This window comes from Sus scrofa, chromosome 3 (genome assembly GCF_054392235.1).
Source record: "Sus scrofa isolate SSC_HxYL_T2T_F1_AM1 chromosome 3, Sscrofa_HxYL_maternal_Yorkshire_Landrace_v2.0, whole genome shotgun sequence".
NCBI lineage: Eukaryota > Metazoa > Chordata > Mammalia > Artiodactyla > Suidae > Sus > Sus scrofa.
In genome coordinates, this window is record NC_139385.1 from 98,904,282 (window position 1) to 98,931,745 (window position 27,464).

A 27,464-nucleotide genomic window follows, 5' to 3' on the forward strand; every position below is an offset into this window, starting at 1 on the left:
TTGTTCAGGGACCTGGATAACACAGAGGGAAAGGTTATCTTAGGAAGTGTAAGGACAGCTGGGGAGTCTCCTCTGGCACTGTAGCAAAGAACCGTTACAAAGAGCAAGCAGCTGCTCTGCAGTTTGTAAGTAAAATTATCCTGAAAAGGGAGATCCTACAGTTGACCCTTGAACAACACAGGGCTTAAGGACACCAGTCTCCCACACAGTTCAAACCCATACTGTTCAAAGGTCAACTGTACACGGTGGTCTAGAACCAGAAGATGAATGACTCATGATCAAAGGTAATCAGCCACTAACATCATGCTGGTCTAAAGGCTCAAATGAATACTCAAGAAAAAGAGGTAAGAGAATCCACTAGCACAAGACAGGATCATGGTGTCCATAAGGTTCCACGTTAATGAGTAAGCTAGAAAATAAAGCTCCAACTCTAGAGCGACTATCAGGTTAATCATTCATTTATGCCCTCAAATTGGGTAAGCTCAAGAGGACCTTTAAGTCACCACCATCAAGAAACAAATTATCCTAAGGCAGCTGAACAAGTTCCCCATAGCATTTAGTTGGATGTATCCCCTATATTCACTTTCCTCTTCCTACTTTCTATTATATTCCAATTCTTCTAGCCAAGCTGTTTGGGTGGGACTGACCCCTTGCCACTCCCACCTCACCCCATCCCCTGCACTCCAAGAGTGTGTCCTGATTAGCTGATGTCAGTCAGCATATTCTCTTCTGATTCCAGTGGAGAGTGGTTGTGAGAGGCACATGACCCAAGCACAGTCAATCAAGCCACCGAGACAGACTCTAGGGCCACAGTGGACGTACAGTACAGGGCAGGTAGAGGGACTCTTTTCTGCTGGATGTTCTTAAAGACAGATCTGGGACCTGGTGCAGCCATCCTGGGCTCCAAGCTCCCACAAGCCTTCCTGAGAATGGAATCCAGAGCAGCAAGTAAAGCCAAAAAGTGGGGAGAAAGAAACTGGATCCTGGTCACACCATTTAAGCCCAGGAGGACGTCTGGCTTAAAAGCGGAATTTCCACTATTCTCAGTCATTTCTCTTTGTCATTTAAACCACTTTGGGTTAGGTTTCCTTTAGCTTGCAATCAAGAGAACTCTACATGATACACGCCTCATAATCAGATTACACTGTAAAGGTAACACAACAATTAACAGTAAACTTACCTTTTTAAGTCATGACTTTGATTTACTTGTCATAATTGAAGACATTAAGAAAAAATACATAAACCCCCTTTTCTCACCTGGAAACCATTTTATTTAAAAACGTAAAGTAGAGAGGCAAGACCCTGAATAAACTCCACACTGGCCCTTGGTTTACACATGTCCAGTACCACTGAGTTGTCACTGTGACTGCACCCCTCTCTGACTTTCAGGGCAATTTCAGGACAAAACACTCTCCACCCCATTTAGGGCCGTGGTAAAAGTGTGTTCCAAGGATTCAATAGCAACAAGGGAGTGAGAACTCGCAAAGGATGTATTCCTGATAACTTCATCAATGGCAAACTTACCTGTTAACAGCATTAGATGTGGCCTGGCCAGATTAAGCTATTGCTTTTCAGATTTAAAACCTATGCATATGATACTAACTAACCTTGGTCAAAGTAAGTTCTGTAACAGGTCAGGTTAATTCATACATCACAGGCCCTAAGTAAATAGGTTAATTTGTACACAGCTGACCCTTGAACAACATGAGTTTGAATCCTGCAGGTACACTTAACTTGCAATTTTTTTCAATAAATATATATGTACAGTAAATGCACTTTGATTTTAATAACATTTTCTATGATGATTTTAATAACATTTTCTTTTCTCTAGCTGACTTTATGCTAGGAATACAGTATAGAATACAAATAATTTACAAATACGTGTTAACTGACTCTGTATGTTCTCAATAAGGCTTCAGGTGAACAGTGAGCTATTAGTAGTTAAGTTTCGGGGGAGGGTCAAAAGTTAAACATAGATTTTCCACTGTGCAGCTGGTTGGTGCCCCTAACTTCCAAGGTTGTTCAAGGGTCAACTGTATTTTTGTGTACAAGATATAGTACACTTCAATATTTTGAAATGCAAGATGTCTTACAAGTAAAGAAATCCTGACATGTCTAGGGTTGCTCCTTCTGAACTGCTATAAAAATCTTCCTGTGCTCTGAATCATTTTGGCCTTGGGATTGTCAGTTCTCCAAAGAGGGATCCAGCCACCTTATGAAATGGTCAGCTTGCTCTGGTGAGACAAGTCCAAGGAGAGGTGGGTGGATTTTGCACGGGGGACAGGGCAGTGATTTCAAAGGGAGCTGTACGGCATCCCAGGCCCCGGTGATGGGTGTGAGGAGACTTACCTGCCAGAGCCTTGATGCGCGATCGCTCAAAGAGCCTCGCGGAGCTGTTCTCATTATCCCAGTCGTCCACGTCCCAGCGGTTGTTGACATCGCTGTACTGCTGCTGGATCTCAATGTTGTCGTAGTCTGTGGCTACTGTGGTCGTCATCTTGGACCGTCTCAGCTGCTCCTCCACATCAGCTCCTTCTTACAGGTCTGTGAGAAAGAGAAGGAAAACCCAATTTAGATGTCTAAGTCTGTAAAGCCCCATGAAACCTACTGGGGAAAGGTGAGCAGAAGGTAACACAACTCCTACATGCCAAGAGCAGATCTCCAGAGTCAATCAAAGCTGAAAGGTTTTTTTTGTTTCTTTGTTTGTTTTATCTTTTTAGGGATGCACCCATGGCATATGGAAGTTCCCAGGCTAGGAGTCGAATCAGAGCCATAGCCATTGGCCTGTACCACAGCCACATCAACACCAGTTCCAAGCCACATCCTCAACCTACACCGCAGCTTGTGGCAATGATGGATCCTTAACCAACTGAGCGAGGCCATGGATCAAACCCACATCCTCATGTATACTGGTCATGTTTTTAACCCACTGAGCCACAACGGGAACTCCCAAAGCTGGTTTTGAACTTCAACACTGCCTCAGAACACATGTGTGACCCTGGCCAAGGCACTGAACACTCCTGAGCCTCAGTTTCCCCAGCCATTAAAGATGGAAGATACTCTAAGGTTGCTGGGAAGACTGAAAGAGATGATGGATGCCCAGCAAAAGGGTGGGCTTCCTCCTTCTTTCCAAAGTTTAAACTTGGCAATTTTAAAGTTTTACTGCAGGTAGATGAATATCTACCTTGGGCTTCTGAATAAACTAATTTATTTCTATTATGTGTCACCATAAACTATAACCTTTTAGCTTCTCTTGGAAATTCATAAAATGTGATGTAAGAGAACTAACAGATCATTTTATCTAAACATCTCATTTGCATATTAGAAAACTGAGGCCTAAGATTAAATGAGATAGTAAATGCATGCCACCAAGGACAGTACTGGTGTTTAGCAGATACCAAATAATGACTGAAACTATGAGTGTGGCTGTGTTATTACAAATTTTACTACCAACCCCAATCCCCACGCCTCAGGGACCCATCCAGGGCCACAGCGTATTACACGGATAAACAGGAAACAAGAACTTCGGCCTCAACTTTTTGCCATCTTTATCACAGTGCCCTCAGAGAATTAAGAGAGATACATTTAGCTTTAAATATATAGCTTCTCCCTTCAAAACAGGCATTATTCATTCCTGGAACCAAAATGTACTGAGGGCCTACTATGTGCTCTGCACTGTTCCACAAACTGGGATAACAGCAAACAAGATAAGGACTTGGCTCCAGTGAAGCCTACATCCTAGTAGGATGAGCTGGACAAAAAGTACAGCAGAAAAGGTAGGACGGTTGAAAGAAAATAAAATGAAACCAGAGTGATGTGATAGGGAGTGAGCAATCAAGATTGCATTACAAACTTCAAAGCTGCTACGAGGCTAGACTTAATCATTCTCACAACAAAAAAAGAAATGATAATTAGGCAGTGTGACAGAGGTGTTCACTCATGCTACAGTGGTAATGATACTGCAATAGATAAATGTACCAAATCAACATATCTTACGCCTTAAACTTACAAAATATAATTCTATGTTGGTTATACCTTAATTTAAAAATAAAAGAGAAAGTTCCCTGGTAGCCTAGTGGCTAAGGATCCAGCATTGTCAGTGCTGTGGTGCATGTTCCATCTCTGGCCTGGGAACCCCCACATGCCATAGGTTGTGGCCAAAAAACAGAGAGAGAGAGAGAAAGAGAGAGAGAGAGAGAAAATAAATGAGTGGCTCTTTTAAATCTGATGGTCAGGGAAGGCCTGGGTCAGTATTTAAACTGAGATCTCAGTGATCCTGTCACACCCAGATCCAGAGGAATAACATTCCAGGCAGAAGAACACCTGGTGCAAAGGCCCTATGGTGAGAACAGCAGGGTTGTTGGAGGAATGAAGAGCTCAGGGTGGCCAGAGTCTAGTGAACAGAGAGAGAGAGAGAGACAAGAGACAAGGCTGGAAAGGTAGGTGGGGCCAGACCACACAGGGCTGTGAGCCTAAGTGTGATGGAAGCCAGGGCAGGAATTTAACCTAGTAACTGACATCACTGGAGGTATGTTTTCAAAAGCTCCATCCTGGTGCTGTGGGAAAAACAAAATCTAGGAGACAAGGATCTGTGCCTAATTCCTACTGGTGAGGTTAAATTCCTGCATGTTTGTTATACAAAGCTACTTAAGTAAATTAAAAAGAGGAAGAGGAAAAGGAAGAAGAAAGATGCACACACCCATTTAGTTGTAGGAAGATGTCCCAAGGGAAAAGATCACTGTCATCTCGGCTTCCCATCCTGTCCCACGCCACCCCTTCTTAAGACTCAAAAATTAATTATACAGTTTTGTACCTGGATGCTCATTTCATGAAGACCTCATTCTATGTGTCCCAAGAATGTGAACACAGATCCGAGGTAGCAGGCCTAATCGCTAGAGCTTGTGCACCAATAAAACCAGACACCTCCCGGCAACCACAAAGGGACCACTCAAGCTGCTAGTTTCCCCTCAGATATGCCACCAAACAAAGAAAGTAAACAAAGCCACATATGCAGAAAAGACACATGCCTCTTATCGTGCTTCAAAATGCAGCCTTTCTCAAGTTCTAGCACAGAAACACAAAGGGCACAGGCAACCAGGTCTCCATGGCCAATGAATTAAGCTGAAACAAATGAACTGCACCTCACATAATGTAATAACTGGTGGCACAAGCATGGACCTGCCCCCTCTTTTGTCATTAGCTACCCAAAAATATCACCCACATCCTCCCTATTCTTAAGGAAGAAGCACTCATCCACTTGACAATCTAACCACCCACCTTTGCTCAAACAGAAACAGAAGCATCTTGGATGGAGTGAAATCCTGGATTCCCACCAGGCAGATGGACATCATCAACGTCAACAATACAAATTTCTTGGCAGATTAATTTTAACATCTCCATTACCAATGTCTTTGAAAGACTTCATAAAAGCACCAAAAAATGCAGGCAACTAAGCCAGTAAGTATATGCTGTGGAAGGATCTTATGGTTGCTTTTAACATTCAGAGTCATAACTCCTTCAAAAAAAAAAAAAAAAAATCAATACTGTCACGTACCATTTGACCCTGGAGATGGCTAACTTTTTATGACTCTATCAAAACCAAAGACTTCTACAAAATTCAGCCTTGGAGGATGCCACCTCTAGAGGAAAAAATGTGAAAAATTTTTAACCCAACAAGGTGAAATCTAAACATCACGTACCTCTTTCCTGATATGTTCTGGCTATTTGGTGCCACCTGCTGACCAATGAGAACAAGCCACAGCACGTCCTCTGGCCACTACCAAACTGTGCTCCAGCCCCCACCACCGCTGACTCCAAAGCAAGGCCAACTACCCCCTATGAATCTTGTCCTACCGCTGACTTATCCTCAAATCACCAATGGCTTTGCACAAATTTCTCAACACACGAGTGCTAATCCTTGACTTAAGTTTAAAGTAAGTCATTCAGAGCATGTTAAGTACGTGTCTTCCTACGTATTCTTGTCAATGGTGTTCTTTAATAATACCAGTGTTCTTCAAAACAAAGACATGGCCGCAAAGCCAAAGTTCCTGCGAATCTGTATACAAGAGAAATATCGACTGTAAGTTATTATTGTTATTATTATTTACTTGGCATTCGATTGTTTCACTTGAGAGTCTAAAAACTTGGATTTAGGGACATTTTTCTTTGGTATTCTCTATCCTAAAACAATAGCCTCACCAAACAGCTGAGTCTTCATAATGATGGAATTTTAAAATAATTTACAGGACAATGTCCAAGCAAGATATCCCACATGCTACCAGGCAGGGCCACAGTGAAAGGGTGTTTCTAGGCATTCAGCAACAGAGGAAGCCAAGGGTGACGGAACGAGCAAGAGTATGGGCAAGAGGGCCCAAGGCGTAGGGATTCCAGAAAGCCTCACAAGCTAGAAACATCATTCGTTATCCTCTAAGCCACCTCAACAAGGAATGGTGCCTGCTGCAAGGGAAGTTTACATCATACAGTGTCTCCAGGAAGTTATCTATAAAGGGCTAGATTTTTCCCAAGGTTCTATCAGCCATGAATCCCAAGGGCCAGTGAGGTAATCTGTACTTGAATGGCCGTGGGAAGATTAGGAGGAGAGAAGAGAGGAGGGCTGGCCACCCTGGAGCTCCGCTTGAGAAGACTATACAAGGTTGGCTGAGACAAGGCCGTCTCCACTCCAGAGAAGAGTTACCGCTGCCTCAGTGAGGACCCAAATTCTGACTTGATGGCCACAGCAGGAACCCATTAAATAATCCTTGAGTGAATAAAAATCAGTCTTATCCCAGATGTGATATAAATAATCCCCATGTTTCCTGGAGCTAGATTGGGGGAAGATGATTAACTGTGTGTGTGCTTGTATAAAAATAAAGAATAAATTAAAAAGCCAAGCCCCTCCACCCAATTACTCTTCTCTCATCCTCTGTCCTTCTCTAATTCCTATAATCTGGAATTTTCCAGATTACAGGAAATACAAAGACACCCCAAAAGCTTCATCACTTTCTGCTTCACTAAGAAGACAATATTATTTCTTTAAACTGGGAAAGACAGAAACAAAAGAGGAAACTCTTATTGTTTATTGACCAAAGAGGTTCCTCAAGCTCTGGCACATACCACCACAAGGTCAAAACCATCAGGAAAGAAACTGGAGCACCACCACTCCCAGCTTTAGGAGTTGAATATTAGTGCTCCTCTTCATTGATTAAAATTGAAAGCCAGTACCTGGCAGGCCCAGAGGGAAAGCACTTGATCTGTTTCTCTTCCAAGGTACCAAATACATTTTCCCCATCACATTGGATCAGCGCACAGGGTTTTGTTCTTTACAGTTTATCTCCAGGCTTCCTCCCACAGCCCTCTTCTGTTTCCCTGGGTGATGTTACCCACTGGACAGCTAAGGGCAGTGTCTCCTAAGAATCACCAAGAGGGGGTCTGCAACCAAACTTAATTCCTCCCCCAAACCCTGTTTCCCTCACTGAGTGGTAGCCTCCTTTCTCCCAGCAACCTCAGCTAGAAACCCTTCGGTCATCCTTCATTGCAATCTCTCCACCCATTTTCAGGCCCCAAGGTTGCCTGCACCTCCTGTAAATCTCATAAATCAGCTCAAGCCATAATTCCTTATTCCACTGCCTCACCCACAATTTGCTGCCCTACACCGCCGCCAGAGGGACCTTTCTAAAATCACTTCATTCCCACAACTAAAATCCACTGATAACCTTGCCTTCAGCACAGTACATCCACATGCCTTCAGAATGACACCAGAACCCTCTGGGGAGAAATGAGAGCCTTCATGAGGGGCCCTGCACAGCACTCCAGCCTGGTCTCCATATTCCTATCTTCAACTCTTGTAGCCCCTGAAGGAAAAGTCATACTCTGGCCTCACCTCCAAAAACAGCTCTGTATTTCTCCCACAAATCACCCCATCCAGGACGCCACCACTGGTCCCTCCAGCATGACCACCTGGTTTGAACCAGATGTTAGACCTGCGAATGCCCTCCCTCCTAAACTCCGTCTATACCTGTGCCCTAACAGTTATTAGAGGACAGCTTCATCATTACAATGTAAACCTCTGTTTACCCATCATCAGGAGACCCCAAGCCTAAGGCCAGGTCTCCACCACACTGTCTCTGCTCTGAGAGGGGTACCTGGAAATATTAGGTGCTTGCTAATTACTTATGAACTGGCTGGGTGGGCGGGAGACCAGTAGACGGAAGACTGGAAGGTGAGGCCACAGGAGCAATGGCAATTTAAGCAGCCACCTTGGTTCTGCCTCCATCAGTCATGAAGGCCAGAACACATACCCTTCTCAGCTACACAGATCTGCTGGGCACTCTGCCTTCAAAGGCAGTCACATTTTTAGCCTCGGCTCTAATGAACACAAACATACATTTAAAAAGGTGCTCCAGGAGTTCCCGTCTTGGCTCAGTGATTAGCAAATCCAACTAGGAACCATGAGGTTGTGGTTCGATCCCTGGCCTTACTCAGTGGGTTAAGGATCTGGCGTTGCCATGAGCTGTGGTGTAGGTTGTAGACACGGCTCGGATCTGGCATTGCTGTGGCTGTGGCATAGGCTGGCAGCTACAGCTCTGATTCGACCTCTAGCCTGGGAGCCTCCATATGCTGCAGGAGCGGCCCTAGAAAAGGCAAAAAAAAAAGACAATAAATAAATAAATAAATAAAAAGGTGCTCCACATACTTAATAAAATTTGTTTCCCTTTCTAATTCAGTTTTTATCCATGAAAATAATTCCTTTTTGTCCACACTATTCAGATATCAGAGGGTGAAGCAACAAAAAGAGAATAAATGGAATTTTCAATGGCGCTACACACTGGTGCACACACACACACGCACACTTCATTAACACCCAGCACTAATTAAAGGCTCAAATAAATTAAACAAAAAAGGAAAAAGGTGACTAACATGTAACAACTCTTTGTGAGAAGTGAACCATATGCTAACAATTACTTCAACAGAATTCACAAACCCAAATGTTCAGCAAACACTTAAAAACCCTCCCACCTCACTCATAAAAGACTTGAGAAAAGCATACACTGGACCACTGGTGTGCCGTCTCAAAAAAAAGACCCCGCAGAGGGACACTGGAGGGCCCAAATTATGTCTGAGAGTTTCCAGAAAGGGCCCTCTGACAGTTCTGCCTCAATCCTCTCAACTTCTCAGTAGTCAGAAAGCAAGAGTCACACCCTGTGTATAGTCTGCCACCAAGGCATTGTGCAGCATGTGTGAAATGGCCAATAAGGAGGGTCTCTGCAAGAAAACCTCATCCAGAACCACCGGGAAGAATACATCTGACTAACCTACCATTACCCAGTTCCACAAAAGGCCCCAAAGTCCATCCTAAACACTCAGAGTTTGCTGTTCACAAACACCAGGACATCCAGGAAAAGTCCTAGCATGACAGCTAACAATGTAAGAAAAGCCACACGTGCACAAAGTCCTTTATAAAAGTTGATCATTCACTTTCATAATTATCCAGGTTACTTGCAGCTTTAAAAGATACACACCTATTGCACAAAAAGCATGACAGAGCTGGAGAAAGCAGCCAAAATGCATAGAATCAGGCCATTTTGAGAGGGAAGGGTGCTCAAAGATCTGTTTAAAATTAAACCTCATTAAGGTGGTCTTCAAATACTCTACGGTCACAGCAACTTTTGTCTGTTGTATTCGGCAGTGACAGAGCATATTAAAATCTACCACTGTGATTGTGGATTTAAGATTTTCCTACTTGATACCCTTGCTGTACAGTTGGAAAATAAAAATAAATAAATAAAATAAAGACAAAAAAAAAAGATTTTCCTTATAATTCCCTGGATACATACAAAATAAAATTACTTTATCGTCTTGGTGGGTTGTTAACATTATGAAATATTCTATTTCTCCCTATTCATATATTAACTCTATTTTTTATTTATTTTTCTTTTTACAGCCGCATCTGCAGCATATGGGAGTTCCCAGGCTAGGGTTCAAATCAGAGCTGGAGCTGCCAGCCTACCCCACAGTCATAGCAACTCAGGATCCGAGCTGCATCTGTGACCTATGTCACAGCTCATGGCAATGCCAGATCCTTAACCCACTGAGCAAGGCCAGGGATTGAATCTGCATCCTCATGGACACTAGCTGGGTTCCCCTGCTGAGCCACAATGGCAACTCCCAGATGTCCCTTATTTTTCAATCCAATCCAAGAGTCTGTCATTCAGTGGGCAAATATAACTCATGCACATTTATTAGGATTACTGCTAGTTTATATATTCTGAATGGGGGCAATATTACTCCCAAAGAATGAAAATTCTTTTGGGGAGTAGGACAAAAACACTTACTCTCTTTTATGTAAGCACAGATACAGTACATCTGTGATATTACAATTTCATGAGGTTTAAAATTTCAAACTGTCTAAAAGACTTCTGGTGGGGGACAGGGATAATGGAAAACCGGTTAAGAAACACTGTCCAAGCTAAAGAAAAAAATGTGTATCACCTGCAGGAAAGTTAAGACTTGAAGGCAGGTCTTAAGAAGACAGGAAGATGAAGAGCACATTTCTTCGTACCAAAGAATTGGAATGTCATACACCGTGGGTCGCATTCATCATGTCTCTGAGGTTAAGAATTCACACTGGGCTACTCCTCCCATCACTAACGCTCAGGGAAGCAGCGATGATGCAGCCATCTTCTGCTTACAACATTCAAAGACTAAAGTATTCACTGTAAGCCTTCTGCTGTAGACTGAATGTCTGTGTGTCCTTAAAATGCACAAGTTTTAAATCCTAACATCCAAAGTGATGGCATTTGGAGCTGAGGGCTTTGGGAGGTGGTCAGGTCATGAGAGCAGAGCCCTCAAGAATGGGATTAGTGCCCTTATAAAAGAAACCCCGGAGTATATCCTCACTCCTTCTATCACATGAGGACACAACAGGATGACAGCAGTCTATGCACGAGGAAGCAGGCCCTCAATGTGTACCCAATCGGCTAGCACCTTGACGGTGGACTTTCCCGCCTCCATAACTCTGGGAAACAAATGTTTAAGCGCCCCCCCCCCGCCCCAATTCTAGGATGTTTTGTAACAGCAGCTCACACAGACTAAGACAGCTTCATTCCCAATATTCAGAAGTAACTTCTTTCCTACTCAGATGAAAGATGCCACTGGAAGGCCTGTTCTAATTCTATGAATAAAGTTCTAGGGACAAATTTTACTTTTTAACATGGGCAGCTTCAATCAGGTTCTACTACTTGGAGGAACAAAATTAACTCTTACTATAAAGAAAATTAATTATTTTAAAAGATTCACTATCAGAAAATACATTGACCATAATTCATTTTATTTTAAAACAAGCTGTTTAAAAGATTACATCGCTATGAATTAAGGACTTATTATCATTCAGTATGACCAAGAATACATTTCGTCCACAAGGAAAAACAAAATGTAGAGGGAATAACAAGGCATCTCTTTGACCCTCCACTTGACAGAGTGAACTGCATAAAGAACAGTGAAATTTTAAACAGATTTCTTATTTCGGTACCTTAAACGAAAGGAAAATCCTTAAAATACTGCAGAGAAATTTATACTCATGTACTATTTACACATTAGAATTTTAAACAAAGTACCTTATTTCTCCTCTCTGTCTACATGATACTATCTAGACTCTAAATACAAATTTGCAAGCCCTAAATGTTTTTTTAAAACTAGCTTCATTTCAAAAATAGATCTAGAGAGTAAGGTTTGCTTTTCCAAAACTAAAAACATTGAAAAATAATTCCTATTAAACACAAGGCTTCCTTGTATACGTGACAGTTAAAGGCCTTCCTTGCTTTTGTTCTACGTACAGAGAAAAGCAATTAAAATTGAAATCATTAACTCAAGGCAGATTGAACATCACAGTCTTAGGGCTAACACAGGGTTTCCAAGCCACTATAAATAGCCACTTTGGTCTTACCTTTATTTCCAAATAGTTTTAAATTACATTAGGATGTAGGTCTAAAGGCACCACTGCCTAAATGCCCATCCTAAACTTCAGTGAGTTTGGCATTTCACGCCTTAATTTTTGTGAAACTGCGTAAGGCACGAGTGCCCAAACAACAGAGGAGCAATAACGTGCTATCTGGAAGCTGACTTTTGCTCCTAGAACAGCCCAGTGCCAAAATGCTCTGCAAATCTATCCAGTGAAAATGCATATCTCAATTTCCTGGAATGATCGAATGAAAGAAACATGTAAAACCACAAGGAAAAGCAACGCTACACATGGACAAAGCACACACAGGAAGCTCTGTGAGGGCCAGGGCCCTCTCCGTTCTGCTCATCTTTTACCCTCCAGCACCAGCATGAAAACCACAGCAGAGGCTCAGAAACAATTGGAAAATAAAATGGCAGGCAGCGGGGGCAGTGTCACCCAGAGCATTCTAAAGTTAAAGCACAATGCTTCTTTCTGCCTAAATAATATGCATCCTGGATCAAGATCAGGATGTAACTGTAACTGTTACATAAGGGGCAACAGTTTCCTCACCCAGACTCACTCAGCAAAGGATGAATCTTTACCAGAAATTTATTTTCAACCAATAAACCATGAAAGCTCCTATTTGGATAGGAATGGAATAATCACAAATTTCATAATCTTATTTGGTATAAATAAACACTTATGTTAATACATAATATTTCGAGACTCATTCTCCTTTGCAAAATGACTTAAATCCTAGGCTTGTCTAAAATACTCAAATTTCCAAAGGTTTAAATATTATTAATTAAGTTGTCTCAAAAAGCAGTTCCAACAACGCTGATTGTTTGGATTTACGCTTCAGCAGCAAGCCCTTCCCCACTGCATGGTTGGTAAATGTTTCCCAAACTATTTAGAAATCTGTAACCTTTCAAATAAACAAAGTGAGTGAAGGGTGGCCGATGATACTTGAAAAGGAGAACTGACATAAATCCCCCTAAAAATATTCAAATAATTACCACTTTAATATGACCAAACCTTTATTACTAAAATCTGCTTAAACCTATCAATATGAAAAAAAATTTTTTTAAAAAACAACATTTTTAACAATCAATAGAGACTGGAATCCATCAGAATTCTGCACATTACTGTTTAAAAACTTGATTCCAAAGGTGCACGGTATCAAGCTTGGTGACAAAGGTTAGTGAGAGTGTGGAGATTCACTCTGGCTTTCCATAATATTTAAACAGTGATAGATAAGAAAAATGAACCACAGTGGTTAAAATGAACCACAGAGGCGCTGACCGGACAGGAGCATGCACATCTAACACAGGGCCAGGCCATAATCCAACCAAGCCAACAGACACACGCTCCAAACTTCACAGAAAGACCCAGCATCAAGCACAGCCTGTCCAAAGCTACAGGGGCATGGGCCTGCTACTCAGATGTGCTTGGCTCCTACCCTACTGCTCAAAGTACTTCCAAATGAAAAGAAGGTCTTTGCCGGTGAAGTCCTCAAGCAGGTTCAAGAGCAAAGGAGCAACAAGGGTATACTGTACAGCACATGGAATAACAGCCATTATCTTATAATAACCTTCAATGGTGTATAATCTGCAAAAATACTGAATCGCTATGCTATACACCTGAAACTAACAAAATATTGCAAATTAACTATGCTTCAATAAATAATTTTCTGAAATTGGGGAAAAAAAAAAACAGGGAGAGAAAAGGCAAAGGAAACCAGCAACCTTCCTTATCTCAACAGGGGGCTACCGGCTTAAAAGAACATGACCTAGAATATCCAGACCACTCTGTCTTTCTTTAAAAGCTCCCTGGTAATGGGATTTTGGAAACTCTATTTTTGAACTCCTGGCCTCACCAAAACCAAGCCTGTACTTCCATCTCCTTGAAATACGTTATTAATAAACCCATTTTCTACATCCCAAAATATCTACAACCTAATACGCACTTTGTTTTTCCCCCATATACTTTCAAAGACGTTAGTTGTTTCTTTTGTCAAATTCAGCAAGAGAGTTAAGAATGAATAAGATAGTAGGGCAATTCAGAGAATGGAAGGGAATCAAATTATGTTAGCATTCTATGTCCCTGCGCAGAGAGAAAAACAGGGGGCTGGATTTTTAGTGGGGTCTGAGTGAACTCTAAAGCTGTCTTTGGTACTGCTAAATGCTTAATTCCCACCCCCAAAGTATCCAGTGATTAGGAAGGCTTTTGAATCTCATTAGCAATGGAGCTACTCTCTCTCAATAATTTGTGATTTTTAACGATAGGGAAAACACAAATAAGAACCAGGTCAGCCTGAACATGACTTTCTCTAGGAAGGCTCTTCCGAAGCCCCCAGACGCCTGCCTCCTGTTATACATTTGTATGGGAACTGTTTCTGCGCGGTATGTACCAAAAGTGGCTACAGCACCTTATATACCACAATTGCCATGAACTGTTAGGCATTTTTATTCAACGATACATAGGGATCTAGATATAATACCTAGCACAAAGCAGAGAATAGATAAACATTTAATGAATAAACCTCATACTTAAAAATTTCTAATCTTCCAAAGGTATTATTATAAGCACTATCCCTACCAAAGCAGCTCCATCAAGAAGAAAAAGTTACCAGTTTATTCCATCATAAATTTGTTCAAGTTAAAGCTATAAATTGTAAAAATCAAACAAATGAAACTAAAATAAACCCCTAAATGATTAAGAATTATCTGTAATTCTTTTTTTTTTTTTTTAGTAAACTGACATTAGAATTTTTAATTTTCCACAATGACCAAAGGAAAAACTTCAAATGTCCATCCAAATTACAGAGGCTAACTTCCCAAGTCGAATCTTCACTGCTGCTGCACAGCTATACTCAAAGAGTGTTGAATCGAAGATTAAAGAGTGTTAGGTCACAGCCAAAACTGAGGACGCAGGCAAGTTACTTTCCTCATGATTTCAGAAAGCACACTCGGCACCATGGAGGGCCCTGGACCAAGAAGAGATTCATAATTGTTCATGCATACATGGAGTCTGACATTTAGACTTTTTAAGCCCCCAAGGTTAGAAGAGGTGAAAACCAACAGCAGTGCAAGGCAAACGTGGTTAGCTCAACTATGAAGAACCAGCAGAAAGGAGGGCAACTGCCAGGGTACTGAGCGACTCAGGAGTGTCCGGAAGGGGCAGCCAGACGATAAGGCACCTGGAGTCCCCAAAGGGACCTAGGACCACCCAGGGGAAAAAGTCTTAAAGGGACACCAGGCAACTATGTTTAAGGAACTTCAAGAGCCTTCATGTGGGCGCTGGCAGGCTCCTTGGCAGGCAGTGAGTAATAAACTCATAGTGAGTCAGGGTTAGAAGGAGCTTTCTAACAACTGGAGCTCTCCAAAAATGCAGAGGGCTGGCTGGAGAGCAAGGGAGTTCACCAGCATCACCAGAGGTTCAGCCAGGGTGGGAAGTGCCATTTGACAGGGCAGCCACACAGGGATGGAGTACTGGGTGCAAAGTTGGGCTGCAGGAATTCCAAGGTCCCTTCCAACTAACAGGCCTCTGGGATCTGGTTAACCACAAACTGTTTACCGTTCTGCTCTGCACACCAGTAATACCACAGTTCTCACAACTTGGTTTCCAAGGCATCATCATACCCTCTTCCATGAGGCTCAGAGGATATTCCAAAAGGATTTTTCCATCCCTCTTTTTAACTGAATCTTTATTACTTTAATTATAACCATTCTTTGTTGGGGTGTTTTCATATTAAGAAAACCCTCACATCCTCTTTCAAACAAAAGTATTCTTCTGTGGATGTTCATAAACATTTTTGTTGGGTTTCACAGCACCACTGGAAAAACTGGGCAAAAAGTTTTGAGAACAGCTTTTACATGCTAATGAAAATATTACTTTTAACTGTGCCGCTGGGAATATGTATCATCAAAACAATTGTTATGTAATTTTACACTTTTTTAATATCATAAGGTACAAAATAAAACATCTGTCATTAAAAAAAAACTTTTCATTGGAAAATACTGCTTATGCTGGTGTGACACATAATTGAGGCTCTATTACTGAGTCTGGGATTTTTGTCCTTCACAAAATGTGAAGACATTCCTGCTATTCTAAACAGATGTGGAAATGTAAAGAGTTTTTAATTTAAGAAAGTCATAGCATATCAGGATATAAAAGTTTGCGCTTCACAAATCTTCTGTTTATACCGCTTAAATGAAAACCTCTCTTTGCTGCTTCAGTTTAGGGAGAAGAGGAGTGCGTTTACAGATTTCCCGCAGAAATTACCCTACAGTCATCCTGATCAGATCTTTGCTCTGACAGAGGGCATTGGAACTCGTCAGCCCAGGTCAATGCTCACATATCCAGCATCAGTCATCTTGCAGCTTAGTCCTGACAAAACGATGGAGATACTCCAAAGATGAGCTGGTGGCAAACCAAGTCAAATAACCAAGGTACCACACCAGCGGCAGAACTTATCTTATTATGGCTACTTAAATGCAGTTCCCAGAAGTGTCCTTTTCTCATCCACTTTCTAGATCACCAAAACATTTCTGACAAAAAGTGAATGGATACATTTGAAAGCATCAAGAAAACATGGGAAAGCCATTCACTGGAACCACACTCAGCCAGGGAATGATGAAGAGTTAGGTATTTAGCAGTTGCTCAGACAGAAGGTGGTTTGTTGTGCTTTATGGTGGGCATGATTTTGATACTGATGTGTTGCTCAAAAATAAGTGATTGATATGTTCAAAGACGAGAAAGGGAAGACCTGTTTGTAAGACCAGTGATGAGAGCACAGATCAAAATGGTGACCGACAAGGAAGGTCATTTTCATGCTTCGAGAGATTTCTTGCCTCCTCACCTTGGATACCTTTTAATCCCTCAAATTCTCCAAGGGAGGGAGTAGGGAGCCAGTGTCAGAGATTTCTCTAACATGGCTCTTGCCCCATGCTGGCCAGTAGAAGGATGACAGGAAGGGTGTGGTCTCTGTACTTTGCTCTGACTGCAACTAACAGGTAAGCCAAGTGACCCTTCACACTATGCCAAGTCTTCTGACAAAAGGCAGGCAGCCATCAGCTTATCCAATGTACTCAAAGACCAGCCAAGTCCCCACAAGATCATTCTCCTGTCTCCAGATGGAAAGAAACAGCATAATACATCAGCATGGAGACTCCAGTCTTGGGGGCAGGTGAGAATGGATGGCCAGGGTCTGAAGATGTCTCTTTTTATTTATTTATTTATTTATTTATTATTTTTTTGGGGTCTTTTTGTCTTTTGTCTTTTGTTGTTGTTGTTGCTATTTCTTGGGCCGCTCCCGCGGCATATGGAGATTCCCAGGCTAGGGGTTGAATCGGAGCTGTAGCCACCAGCCTACGCCAGAGCCACAGCAACGCAGGATCCGAGCCGCGTCTGCAACCTACACCACAGCTCACGGCAATGCCGGATCGTTAACCCACTGAGCAAGGGCAGGGACCGAACCCGCAACCTCATGGTTCCTAGTCGGATTCGTTAACCACTGCGCCACGACGGGAACTCCGATGTCTCTTTTTAAATTAAACTCAGTAGAGTAAGCTCCACATGGCAAAAGGATTAAAAAAAAAACAAAAAACAAAAACAAAAAACTCAGGGATAAAAAAAAACAAACAAAACAAAACAAAAAAACCCAAAACTCAGGGATCACTCCCAGAAGACTAAGAATGTACCCAGTTGTTGAAACCCCTCTTTGTGCAAAATCCAGAGTCACTGCTGTGCAGGAAAGGCTCCCACACAGGCAGGGAGGCTCAGCTCTCTTCTTCTCATGACCACAGAGGGAACATGCAGTGACATCATGTGCATTCTCCTCAGTGGTGAAGTGGCTGCTGTGTGAGCTCAGGAGTCTGTGCAGAGCTCCCTCTCAACTCTGAATGAGGGCCCAGCTAACAAGCGCCGGCTCTCTTCAACTCAACTGCTCTCCACTCACACCCTTGCCAGCAACCTCCCTCAACAAGTTTCAGAAAGCGCCTGCTAACCTGCTCAACAGGCTTTACAAGCGAGGGATGAGGGGCCCCTTCCCTTGGCTTTCCCTGTACATTCCAGAAAGAAATAAAAAACCCAGCAAAGCCAGAGCTTGCCCTTGGTTTTGCATTGAGATAGATTTTTCATTAACACATCTCTGACTTCAGGCAAAGTCCCTTAATCTTTATATCCAGAACCATGTAGGCAAAGTGGGCAGGGGGGCTGTCATCAGCTTACACATGCTGGTCTCAAACTGTATTCTCTGAAGTGAATATTTATCTCATTTCTTCTATTTTTTTTCTTTTTTTTCTTTTTAGGGCCTCACCTGCTGCATAGGGAAGTTCTCAGGCTAGGGGGTGGATCAGACCTGGAGCTGAGGCCTATAGGCCACAGCCACAATAACACTGGATCCGAGCTGCAGCTTGTGGCAACATCAGATCCTTAACCCACTGAGTGGGGCCAGGAGTCAAACTTTCCTCCTCAAGGACACTATGTCAGATTCTTAACCCACTGGGTCGCAACAGGAACTCTTATTTCACTTCCTCTAAATGGCAGGAAGTATCTTCCATCTCTGCTGGGCCTCTGTTGCCAGGAATATATAGCAATGTCCGCAGCAGCCTCTCTGAAGCAATCCACATCTTCAGAGCAGGAGTGGGCAGTTAAACCAGACCACTCGGTCAGCCTGACCAGCCCATGGCACCCTAGTGATGCACCTGCCCATCCCTGCACTCAGGTCCTTGTAACCAGCTCCTGACAAGAGTAACTAGCCTTCACCACCAGCTTCCAGAGGATAGCAAGGGTGATGCCTTTGGGGCCAGAAAGCAGAAAATCATGGGCTTCCTCATCACAGTCGCAGTCTTCCTCGGTGGGATGTAGGTGGAGGGTCATTTCAGAGGCTCGTATTTGAAATAAACGCTGAGGGAATTCTCAAATTGACATCCTGGGAAGAAATACACAGTTTTCTTTTCTTCATTTTCTCCATTTCTCAGAGTTTCACATTTGGAAAAAGACGCTGTCATGTTACAAGAATAAGCGGCAGATCAGGAAATGAGCCAAAGCCTTTTAATCCAGTCTTGCTTTACAATGCAAATGTTTTTCTATCAAATGTTCCAAAATGTGCTAATCATCACCTGCAGCACAAATTTTCAAGGAGCTGTGGAATACGTACCAAAATGTGATCAAACCTTTCTCAGGAGAAGTCTCTGTGCATGTAACTTGCTTCCTCTCCTCTCACAACTCCCCAGGCCCCCTCCTTTGTGAGCTCTCTTAGGGGCCTCATCCCCTAGGTGGGGTGTCCAGTGTGGGAAGGGGGCCAAGCGGGTTACCACCCCCAGGCCCACTGGCCAGCAGACAGCTGCAGCTCCAACCTGTTGGGCAGTGGAGACAAGGCTCGGATACAAGAAGGGCTGGAAACAGCCACTTGAGAACACATGCAGCCCAGCCCCTCTTTCTGGATACCTCAGACCTGCACCTGGCTGTCCTGCTAAGTCAGCCCTTAATTGGCTCAAATTATCCTTAATGGATATACAGAGCATTAGCAATTGTCAATTACACCAAACACCATGCCTACTTAATATGCACTGTTCCCTAAAAGGGGAGAAGTGTCTAAGATATGCAGGAGGGGACCAGCTATTCAAAAGCCTCTTTGGTGATAAATGGCAAGCGGTCTGGAAGCTGCCATCTCATTTAGCTAATTACAAACCTATTTGTTTGGGGCGGGGCAGGCGCACCTGAGGCAGTTTTTATCTTCTCTCTCACTGAGGAATACAATAGCTTTAGTGGGAAACAGCAGCTGGTGTTTACTTGGCTGAAAGGCGAGGGAGCTCAATGCTCCATCCCCCTCACTGGGTCGTAGGCTCAGCAGCCTCCTGGCCTGGCTCTGGGCGGGACAGTCCACTGGCCTCCGGTGAGAACACCAGAGTTCTGCAATCAGAGACTCTGACATCCCTTCCAGAAACCGATAACCTCACATTCAGGTCAGTCCCAGGGGAGGCCTTGGTACAAGTCACTGAAAGGCTCAGGGCCTCAGTTTCCTGGTCTGTAAAGAGAGAGGATGGGACCAGAACAGCGGTTCCCAGCCCTGGGCACACATCTCCATCACTTTTCGTGAGTCTGTGATTTAATTAGCCTCAGGTGTGGATGGGCAGCAGGTGCTTTAAAACTAAGGGTTGAAAACGACTGATCCAGTAGAGCCCCTTCTCATTTAAACCAAACAAAAAAGTTCCAAAGCCCCAAATATCAATGAAATCATCTGCGCCTCTCCCCCTACAGGGTGGTGGATGGGGATGTGAGTTCATCGCTGAGTAGGGCGGGGCTCTCAAAGCCACCCCGGCCCTGAGCCCTGAGGACGCTTGATGAGCACTGGGGCTGCAGCCCACCTGAACGCTCTCCAAGTTTCCAGTCAGCTCTAAAATTTGGACACTGTATTTGGGGTTTATATTTTCTCTTCCTCTGTTGCCTGAAACAAGTTTCACAATAAACTATCTTAAACGAAAATGTTTTGGTTATTTTAAATAAGTCTTCCGCCAACAAATGAGACTGCTTGCCATTGTTTTTCTTTTCAAAACAAAGAATGAAAAGCTGCTTAAACTTGTTCATTCCCTGCACTTTCAGTCGATTACAGACCACAGAAAAAAAAACATAAAACAAGTCCTAAGAAATGAACAATTAACATCACAAAAAGTGTAAAGAATTCTAATTCCAAAACGCCAAAAATACTGATTACATTTCAATTACTATTTGCGCTTTCATCTGGAAAACATATCCTCTGTTGGAAAGTACCCAGTACAACAGCTGCATTGCTTTTTCGACTTTCACAAACACTCTAAAAGTTAGCCAGAACTCTGTGTTGGCTGACATCCAGGGTTTTATTATTATGTACTATTAGTTCATAGTGAGAAATGTGGGCTAAGGAAGGGAGAAAGCGAAGTAACAACAGGGGCTTCATAATCGTGTGCAGATGTGCAAGTTTCTGAAGCTTTATCTGCCAGAAAATGCCTTGCCTCCCATATTACTTGTATTACCTGTAGCCTTTATTACTTTAATTAGATAATTACAAACGTGTTTTTAGGACATCGTTTAGAGCCTTACTGTTAAACAATTTTTTCTTATGTCAGTGGCTGGGCTATACTGACATTTTAATACTTTTCATATGTAAAGCAGACTGGTGGACATTCTCCTCCTCTTCCCCCCCTCCCTGCTTTTCAGCAAGTGCAGAAAGCACATGGACAGGCCACAACCAGTCCTGTTCCTCCATTTCTTGTCAAATCAATTATGGCTCAAAAGCCTCTCACTTTCAGTACTTCGTAAATGTTGGGGCTTATGACATCTTCTTTAAAGGTTTCTATCAACCAAATGGTCCAGCACAGGCTTTTCAATCTCACGAACCTGTAAAGTTAAAAAAAACAAAAAAACTAGAAGGACAAACACAGGTTTCTAACTTTTATTTAGTTAAGGGATAAACATTTTTTTAAATTGCCTATCTGAAACTGTCACTTTTTTATAAAGACGACTCAGAATAGAAGAATCAGCATCATCATCTGAGAATTGAAAGTGCAATCCTTTGCAGAAGAAAACAAGTGATGATCTCACATCAAGGCTTCTGGAGCGGCAGTGAGCGCCTCAGGACACACCTGGCCCACAGGTGCAAAGGCAACGTCAGCAAGTAGTCAGATGATGCAAGCTCAAATCCCAGCCAGCTGACCAGGAACAGGCACAAAAGCTCTCCAGGCTTCTGTATCTATACCTGGACATTTACTCTCCTTCTGAAGTTCCTATTCTAGAGTTCCATAACCAGTAAGTAAAAACACGCTGTTAGACTGACACCTATTTTATTACGATGAGGGAGAAGAACCAAGTCTTACACTCCACCATGTACATCTCCTGCACCCAGCACAGCACTGGGCACAAAGTCAGGTCAATAAATGTTTACTGAATAAGTGACTTTTCTGATCCCAACAGTATTTAAAGGATTTTAAGAAAAATGCATTGATGATTGATGCTTGACAGCTTCCTGAAATAAAATGTAACATGGATCTGGCTTTATTTTATTTTTCTTAGGGCTGCTCCCACAGCATATAGAGGTTCCCAGGCTAGGGGTCAAATCAGAGCTACAGCTGCCAGCCTACGCCACAGCCACAGCACCAGGGGATCCCAGCTGCGTCTGAGACCTATACCACAGCTCATGGAAACGCCAAATCCCCGACCCACTGATCGAGGCCAGGGATCAAACGCAAGCCCTATGGATACCACTCGGATTCGTTTCCGCTGCTGTTCTTTAAATTTAAATAAAAATTACAACGGGAACTCCTGGCTTTAATTTTTAATTTTATGGATGTATGTATATTTGCATTATTGAACAAACACTTATATATCTCTGTGTGCCAGGCCTAAAGCCTTTACCTAACTCATTTAATCCTCAAAATATCCTTTTTGAGGTAGTCACTCCTCGGTATTTTACAGATGAAAAAAAGTGACACACAGTGGTTAAGGAACTTGCCTAAGGTCAAAGATGTAAAGTTAGCAGAGCTGGAATTTGAAACCAAACGGTCTAGTTTCTGAGTCTATCCTATGTTGTCCAACATGGTTGCCATGAGTCACATAAGGTTCTTTAAATTTAAATTAAATAAAAATTACAATTCTGCCCCTCCATGCACTAGCCATAGGCACTCAGAAGCCACATACAGCTCAGGGCAACAGAACTGAACAATGCAGATGGGGGACGTCCACCACTGCAGAAAGCCTCACTGGAAGCACTGCCTATGCTGTCAGACAATGCTCTCCTGCTGCCTCTCTGAGCGTGGCTCCAGACCCCACAGTCCCATCTCCAAGCTATGTCCCAATCTAATAAAACATAACACAAATGGGCTTTCCAACTGGGACTCCCTCATGCCCACTCTTTAAGCAAATGTATTAAAAAACAAGCCAACAGCTGGTTGATTCTTGATAGATCACCTTGATAAGAAAGCCTGGATTGGGAGTTCCCGTTATGGCACAGCGGTAACAAACCCGACTAGTATCCAGGAGGACGAAGGTTGATCCCTGGCCTCACTCAGTGGGTTAAGGCTCCAGGGTTGCCGTGAGCTGTGGTGTAGGTCACAGATGAGGCTCAGATCCCATGTTGCTGTGGCTGTGGCTGTGGCTGACAGGTGTAGCTCCAATTCAACCCCGAGCCTGGAACTTCCATATGCCAAGGGTACGGCCATTAAAAAAAAAAAAACAAAGAAAAAAACAGAAAGCTTGGATTGTTTTTTTTCCCTTTGTTATGCTCTACCCTTCTCCTGGCAGGATGTTTGCAGAAATGGGTTCTGGCTGTGAGGTCACTGGTGCACACTTACACCTGTCCTGCCATGAGGGCAGAAACCCTGTTTTATGGACTTTGTAAGCAGAGTTCAGCCAGAGGGTAGCCCTTCCCAAAATTCACCTCCCAAAATATTTGTGGACATTTTTCAAAATGTCAAAGGCACATCATACAAGGTCCTTTCTGTAACATGGAAACCAAATGTTTGGTATCAAGGCAGCCTTTCAATTCTCTCAAAGGCAGATTCAGAGTGAGCTGCCATTGAAGGGAGAGGGGAGTATTATGATTTCGGCAGCTCCCCAAATAGCTACACCTCTGAGAAAAGGCAGCCATGAAAGTTTAATTGCCTAAGAAGACTAATACATCAAGTGCTGTTCAATATAACATCTAAACTCAAATGGACCTGAGAGGAAATGAGACCCAAGACAGGTAAATTTTGGTAGGATAAAAGTCAGGTCTAGAACAGAGGGGCAGGAAAACAAAGAAATACAGAGGGAAACTGACTGCATGGAGTTAGTCGCAAAGGAAGGAAAAGGAAAGCTGGAAGACTGGAAAAACAAAACAAAACTAATTCATGGTTCTGCTGTGGCTGGCCTTCCGAGCTATAAAATTCTATTTCTGCATTTGTTAAATGAACTCAAGATAAGATCTATAATGAAATATACTCCTTACTTCTCTCCCTTTTCTAATCCAGGCATTTTTATGATGCTTGTTTTCAGAGAAGCTCAGAGGGTCCTCAGAAACTTTAGGGGTTCCTTGATCAGATATGCATCCTATGGGTCAACAGATGACAAGTTTCTCTGGCACGGCAGTAAACAGAGGGAAACCGAGTATGCTGGCTTCCTGGTAGGGGGCTGAATATCCACAACCAGGGGCTCAGAGGGTGGACAGACATCGAATCTTCATGTTCCATGCAGTAGGTTTGGCCTCATTTACACAAACTTGCATGGATTCATCCACAAATACAGAGGGCTGGCTGTACTATGCCATTTGATATAAGGGACCTGAGCACCTGCAGACTTTTGTAATGGGGAGGGAGGGTATTCCTGGACCTATGCCTCCTATTTCCTGAGGAGAATACTATTTCCTGAACAACTGCTTCCATAAACATATGCCCAAATCATTGTAATTGCTGAGCACTGTTCTACAGTACGGATATACCATAACTTTATTTAACCAAGTCCCTACCAGAAGATACACAGTTGTTCTCTGTTCTCAATAATATTTTCATGAATAGGGTGATATTGTAATCTTGTACATTATTTTGCTACTGTAAATTTCTAGATGAGAGACTCACCGCCCCACAAAAACAGACCCTCCACCAACACTGCAGAGAGGGCCTGCTGCCCCTCCACCCTGGTCAACACCAAGCAGGTTAATAAGATCACCACAAAAAAATGATCATGTCTCCAAAGTGATATCTCACTGTTACTTTAATTGTATGTCTTTGCTTACTAGTGATGTGGCCTTGAATATGTTTTCATAACCTTAATTGATCACTTACTAACCTCTTTGTGCTTCAGTTTATTTATCTGTGAAACAGGAATAACAAATGAGCCTTTATCTCATAGAACCTTTAAGAATTAAATGAGCTGGAGTTCCCACTGTGGCTCAGCAGAAATGAATCTGACTAATATTCATGAGGACGCAGGCTCAATCTCTGGCCTTGCTCAGCGGGTTAAGGATCTGGCATTGCCATGAGCTGTGGGGTAGGTCGCAGATGCAGCTTGGATCTGAAGTGGCTGTGGCTGTGGCATAGGCCAGCAGCTACAGCTCTGATTCAACCCCTAGCCTGGGAACCTCCATATGCTGCGGGTGTGGCCCTAAAAAGATTAAAAAAAAAAAAAAAAAGAGTATTAAATGAGTTAATGCATATAAAATGCTTAAAACAATGCATGAAACATTTAGAAAGTGTTAACTACTTATTATTATTTATACTTTTAAACTTATTTCTGATAGGTTCACATTATTTTAAACCTATTTCAGAGTTCACAATAGTGGTTACTTTATTGAACAACATAGATGAAACATTTATCGCTGGGTAACAAAGAACCACTGTGTGCACCCAGGCATAATTCTAGAAGTGGACCTCCCTCTCCATCTAGTTATTTTTATTTATTTATTTATTTATTTATTTTTGTCTTTTTGCTACTTCTTTGGGCCGCTCCCGCGGCATATGGAGGTTCCCAGGCTAGGAGTTGAATCAGAGCTGTAGCCACTGGCCTACGTCAGAGCCACAGCAAGGCGGGATCCGAGCCACGTCTGCGACCTACACCACAGCTCACGGCAATGCCGGATCGTTAACCCACTGAGCAAGGGTAGGGACCGAACCCGCAACCTCATGGTTCCTAGTCGGATTCGTTAACCACTGCGCCACGACGGGAACTCCTCCATCTAGTTATAATGTCCACTAGACCAATACCATTTTTCTGTAATATAAAGACATTTGAATAAAATTTGAATAAGCTGTACATTCCTGGGTTTACTTTTAAGAAAATTCTGATTTTTCCAGAATTTTAATTTTATAACAATTTTTTTTACAATGACAAAAAAAATCCTAAAACAAAGCTTGGTTAAATAAATCATCATATATATATCATGTGGACGCTCATGCATCAAATAAAAATAATGATTTTTTATATGTATATGTAAAACATGGGATGATGCTCAGACAAGATAACAATAAAACAGGCATATGATGATTCTATTTAACATATATTTATCTGGAATAACACATGTACCAAAATGTTAAACAGAGTTAGCACTGGGTGGTGGTATTAAAGGCAATTTCAATTTTCTTATTTTCTACAGACAACCATATTTCTCTTAGTTTCTACAAAGAACACCTTCTTTCAGAAAGGAGCGATTTAAAGTATTTGTACAGGTGGGATTCCAACCTGTACAAATGCTGGTGTGCAATTTCTTGGACAGAGCAGAGCTGCTGGCCAGACAGATCCCTCTTGGATAAGAAGGTTCTCTCCCGCAGGGACATTCATGGACAGACTGGAGAGTGGCATCTCATAAGGGCCCCTTGAGCCCAGAACCTGAGAGAGAGTCCTCCCTGTCCTTCCAGATAAGGGCAAAGGCCCTGAGCTGATGTTGTCTTTCTCCTGCTTATCACCGATCAATGATGCCCAGGGCCCTCAAAACAAGGCTCCAAACTATATAAGCACACAAGGCCCCTGTTTTCTCCCAATGTCATCCCCTATGACACAGCCACTCACCTTCAATTCCAAGAAGCTCAACCGTCTCACAGTTCCCAGACTTAAACACCCACTGAGACACCCCCAGACACAGCACAAGTTCACCTCCTGCAGAAGGCCATCAAAGCCCCCTCATACACTGGACCATAATTTCTGGCCCTTCCTACCCACCGCCTGGACTGTGAGTGGCTGGGGTGGGATACAGCAGAATGGTGGAGCCAGGTGGAGAGAAGACTTCTTGAGGTGGACATGACATATAATAACCATAATGAACTGCACATACATAAATTACACAATTTGGTTAAGTCTTGACATACATATACATGTAAAACCATAACTACAATCAAAAATGGGTACATCCACCATTCCAAGAAGTTTCCTCTTTCCCCTCTGCAGTCCATTCCTCCTCCACTTCTCCCCATCCCTAACCCCCAGGCAACCACAGATCTGCCTTCTGTCTAAATTACATGTTTGTTTGTATCTTCTATATAGATGGAATTATTCAGTATTGAACTCTTTTCCCTTCTGGCTTCTTCACTCAGCAAGATTATTTTGAGATTCACCCATGTTGCTGCATATAGCAATAGTAGATTCTTTTTCATTCCTGAATAGTACTCCATTGTATGGCTATAACACAGTTTATGTATCCATTTACCTGTGATGGACATTGGGGTTTTTTCCAGTTTAGGGCTACCACAAATAAAACTACTATGAACATCTGTGTACATGTTTCTATATGGACATGCTCTGTCATTTCTCTTGGGTAAATGCCTGGGAACACTTGGGTCATATGGCAATTTTTAAAGAAACTGCGCCACAGGACATTCTAATAAACTTTAAAGAATGGAAAAAACAGGAGTTTCCATTGTGGTGCAGTGGAAACGAACGTGACTAGTATCCATGAGGATGCAGGTTTGATCCCTGGCCTCACTCAGTGAGTTAAGGATCCTGTGTGTCCACAAGCTGTGGTGTAGGTCACAGAAGTGGCTCAGATCCCACATTTGAAAAAAACAAAAACAAACAAACAAAC

General features: G+C 42.7%; 1 protein-coding gene across 4 annotated transcripts in view; it reads right to left on the reverse strand.

Moving 5' to 3' along the window:
- SPTBN1 (spectrin beta, non-erythrocytic 1) overlaps window positions 1–27,464 on the reverse strand; it is a 199,024-nt gene that overhangs the window by 141,012 nt on the left and 30,548 nt on the right. For all 4 annotated transcript variants that reach the window (XR_002342956.2, XM_021088218.2, XM_021088219.2 and 1 more), the window contains one exon: window positions 2,350–2,544. Coding sequence is in view for 3 of the 4 variants with exons in the window: in XM_021088218.2 (XP_020943877.1) it covers window positions 2,350–2,497 (148 nt within the window). In the remaining variant the exon portion in view is untranslated. The remainder of the gene's footprint in view (window positions 1–2,349; window positions 2,545–27,464) is intronic.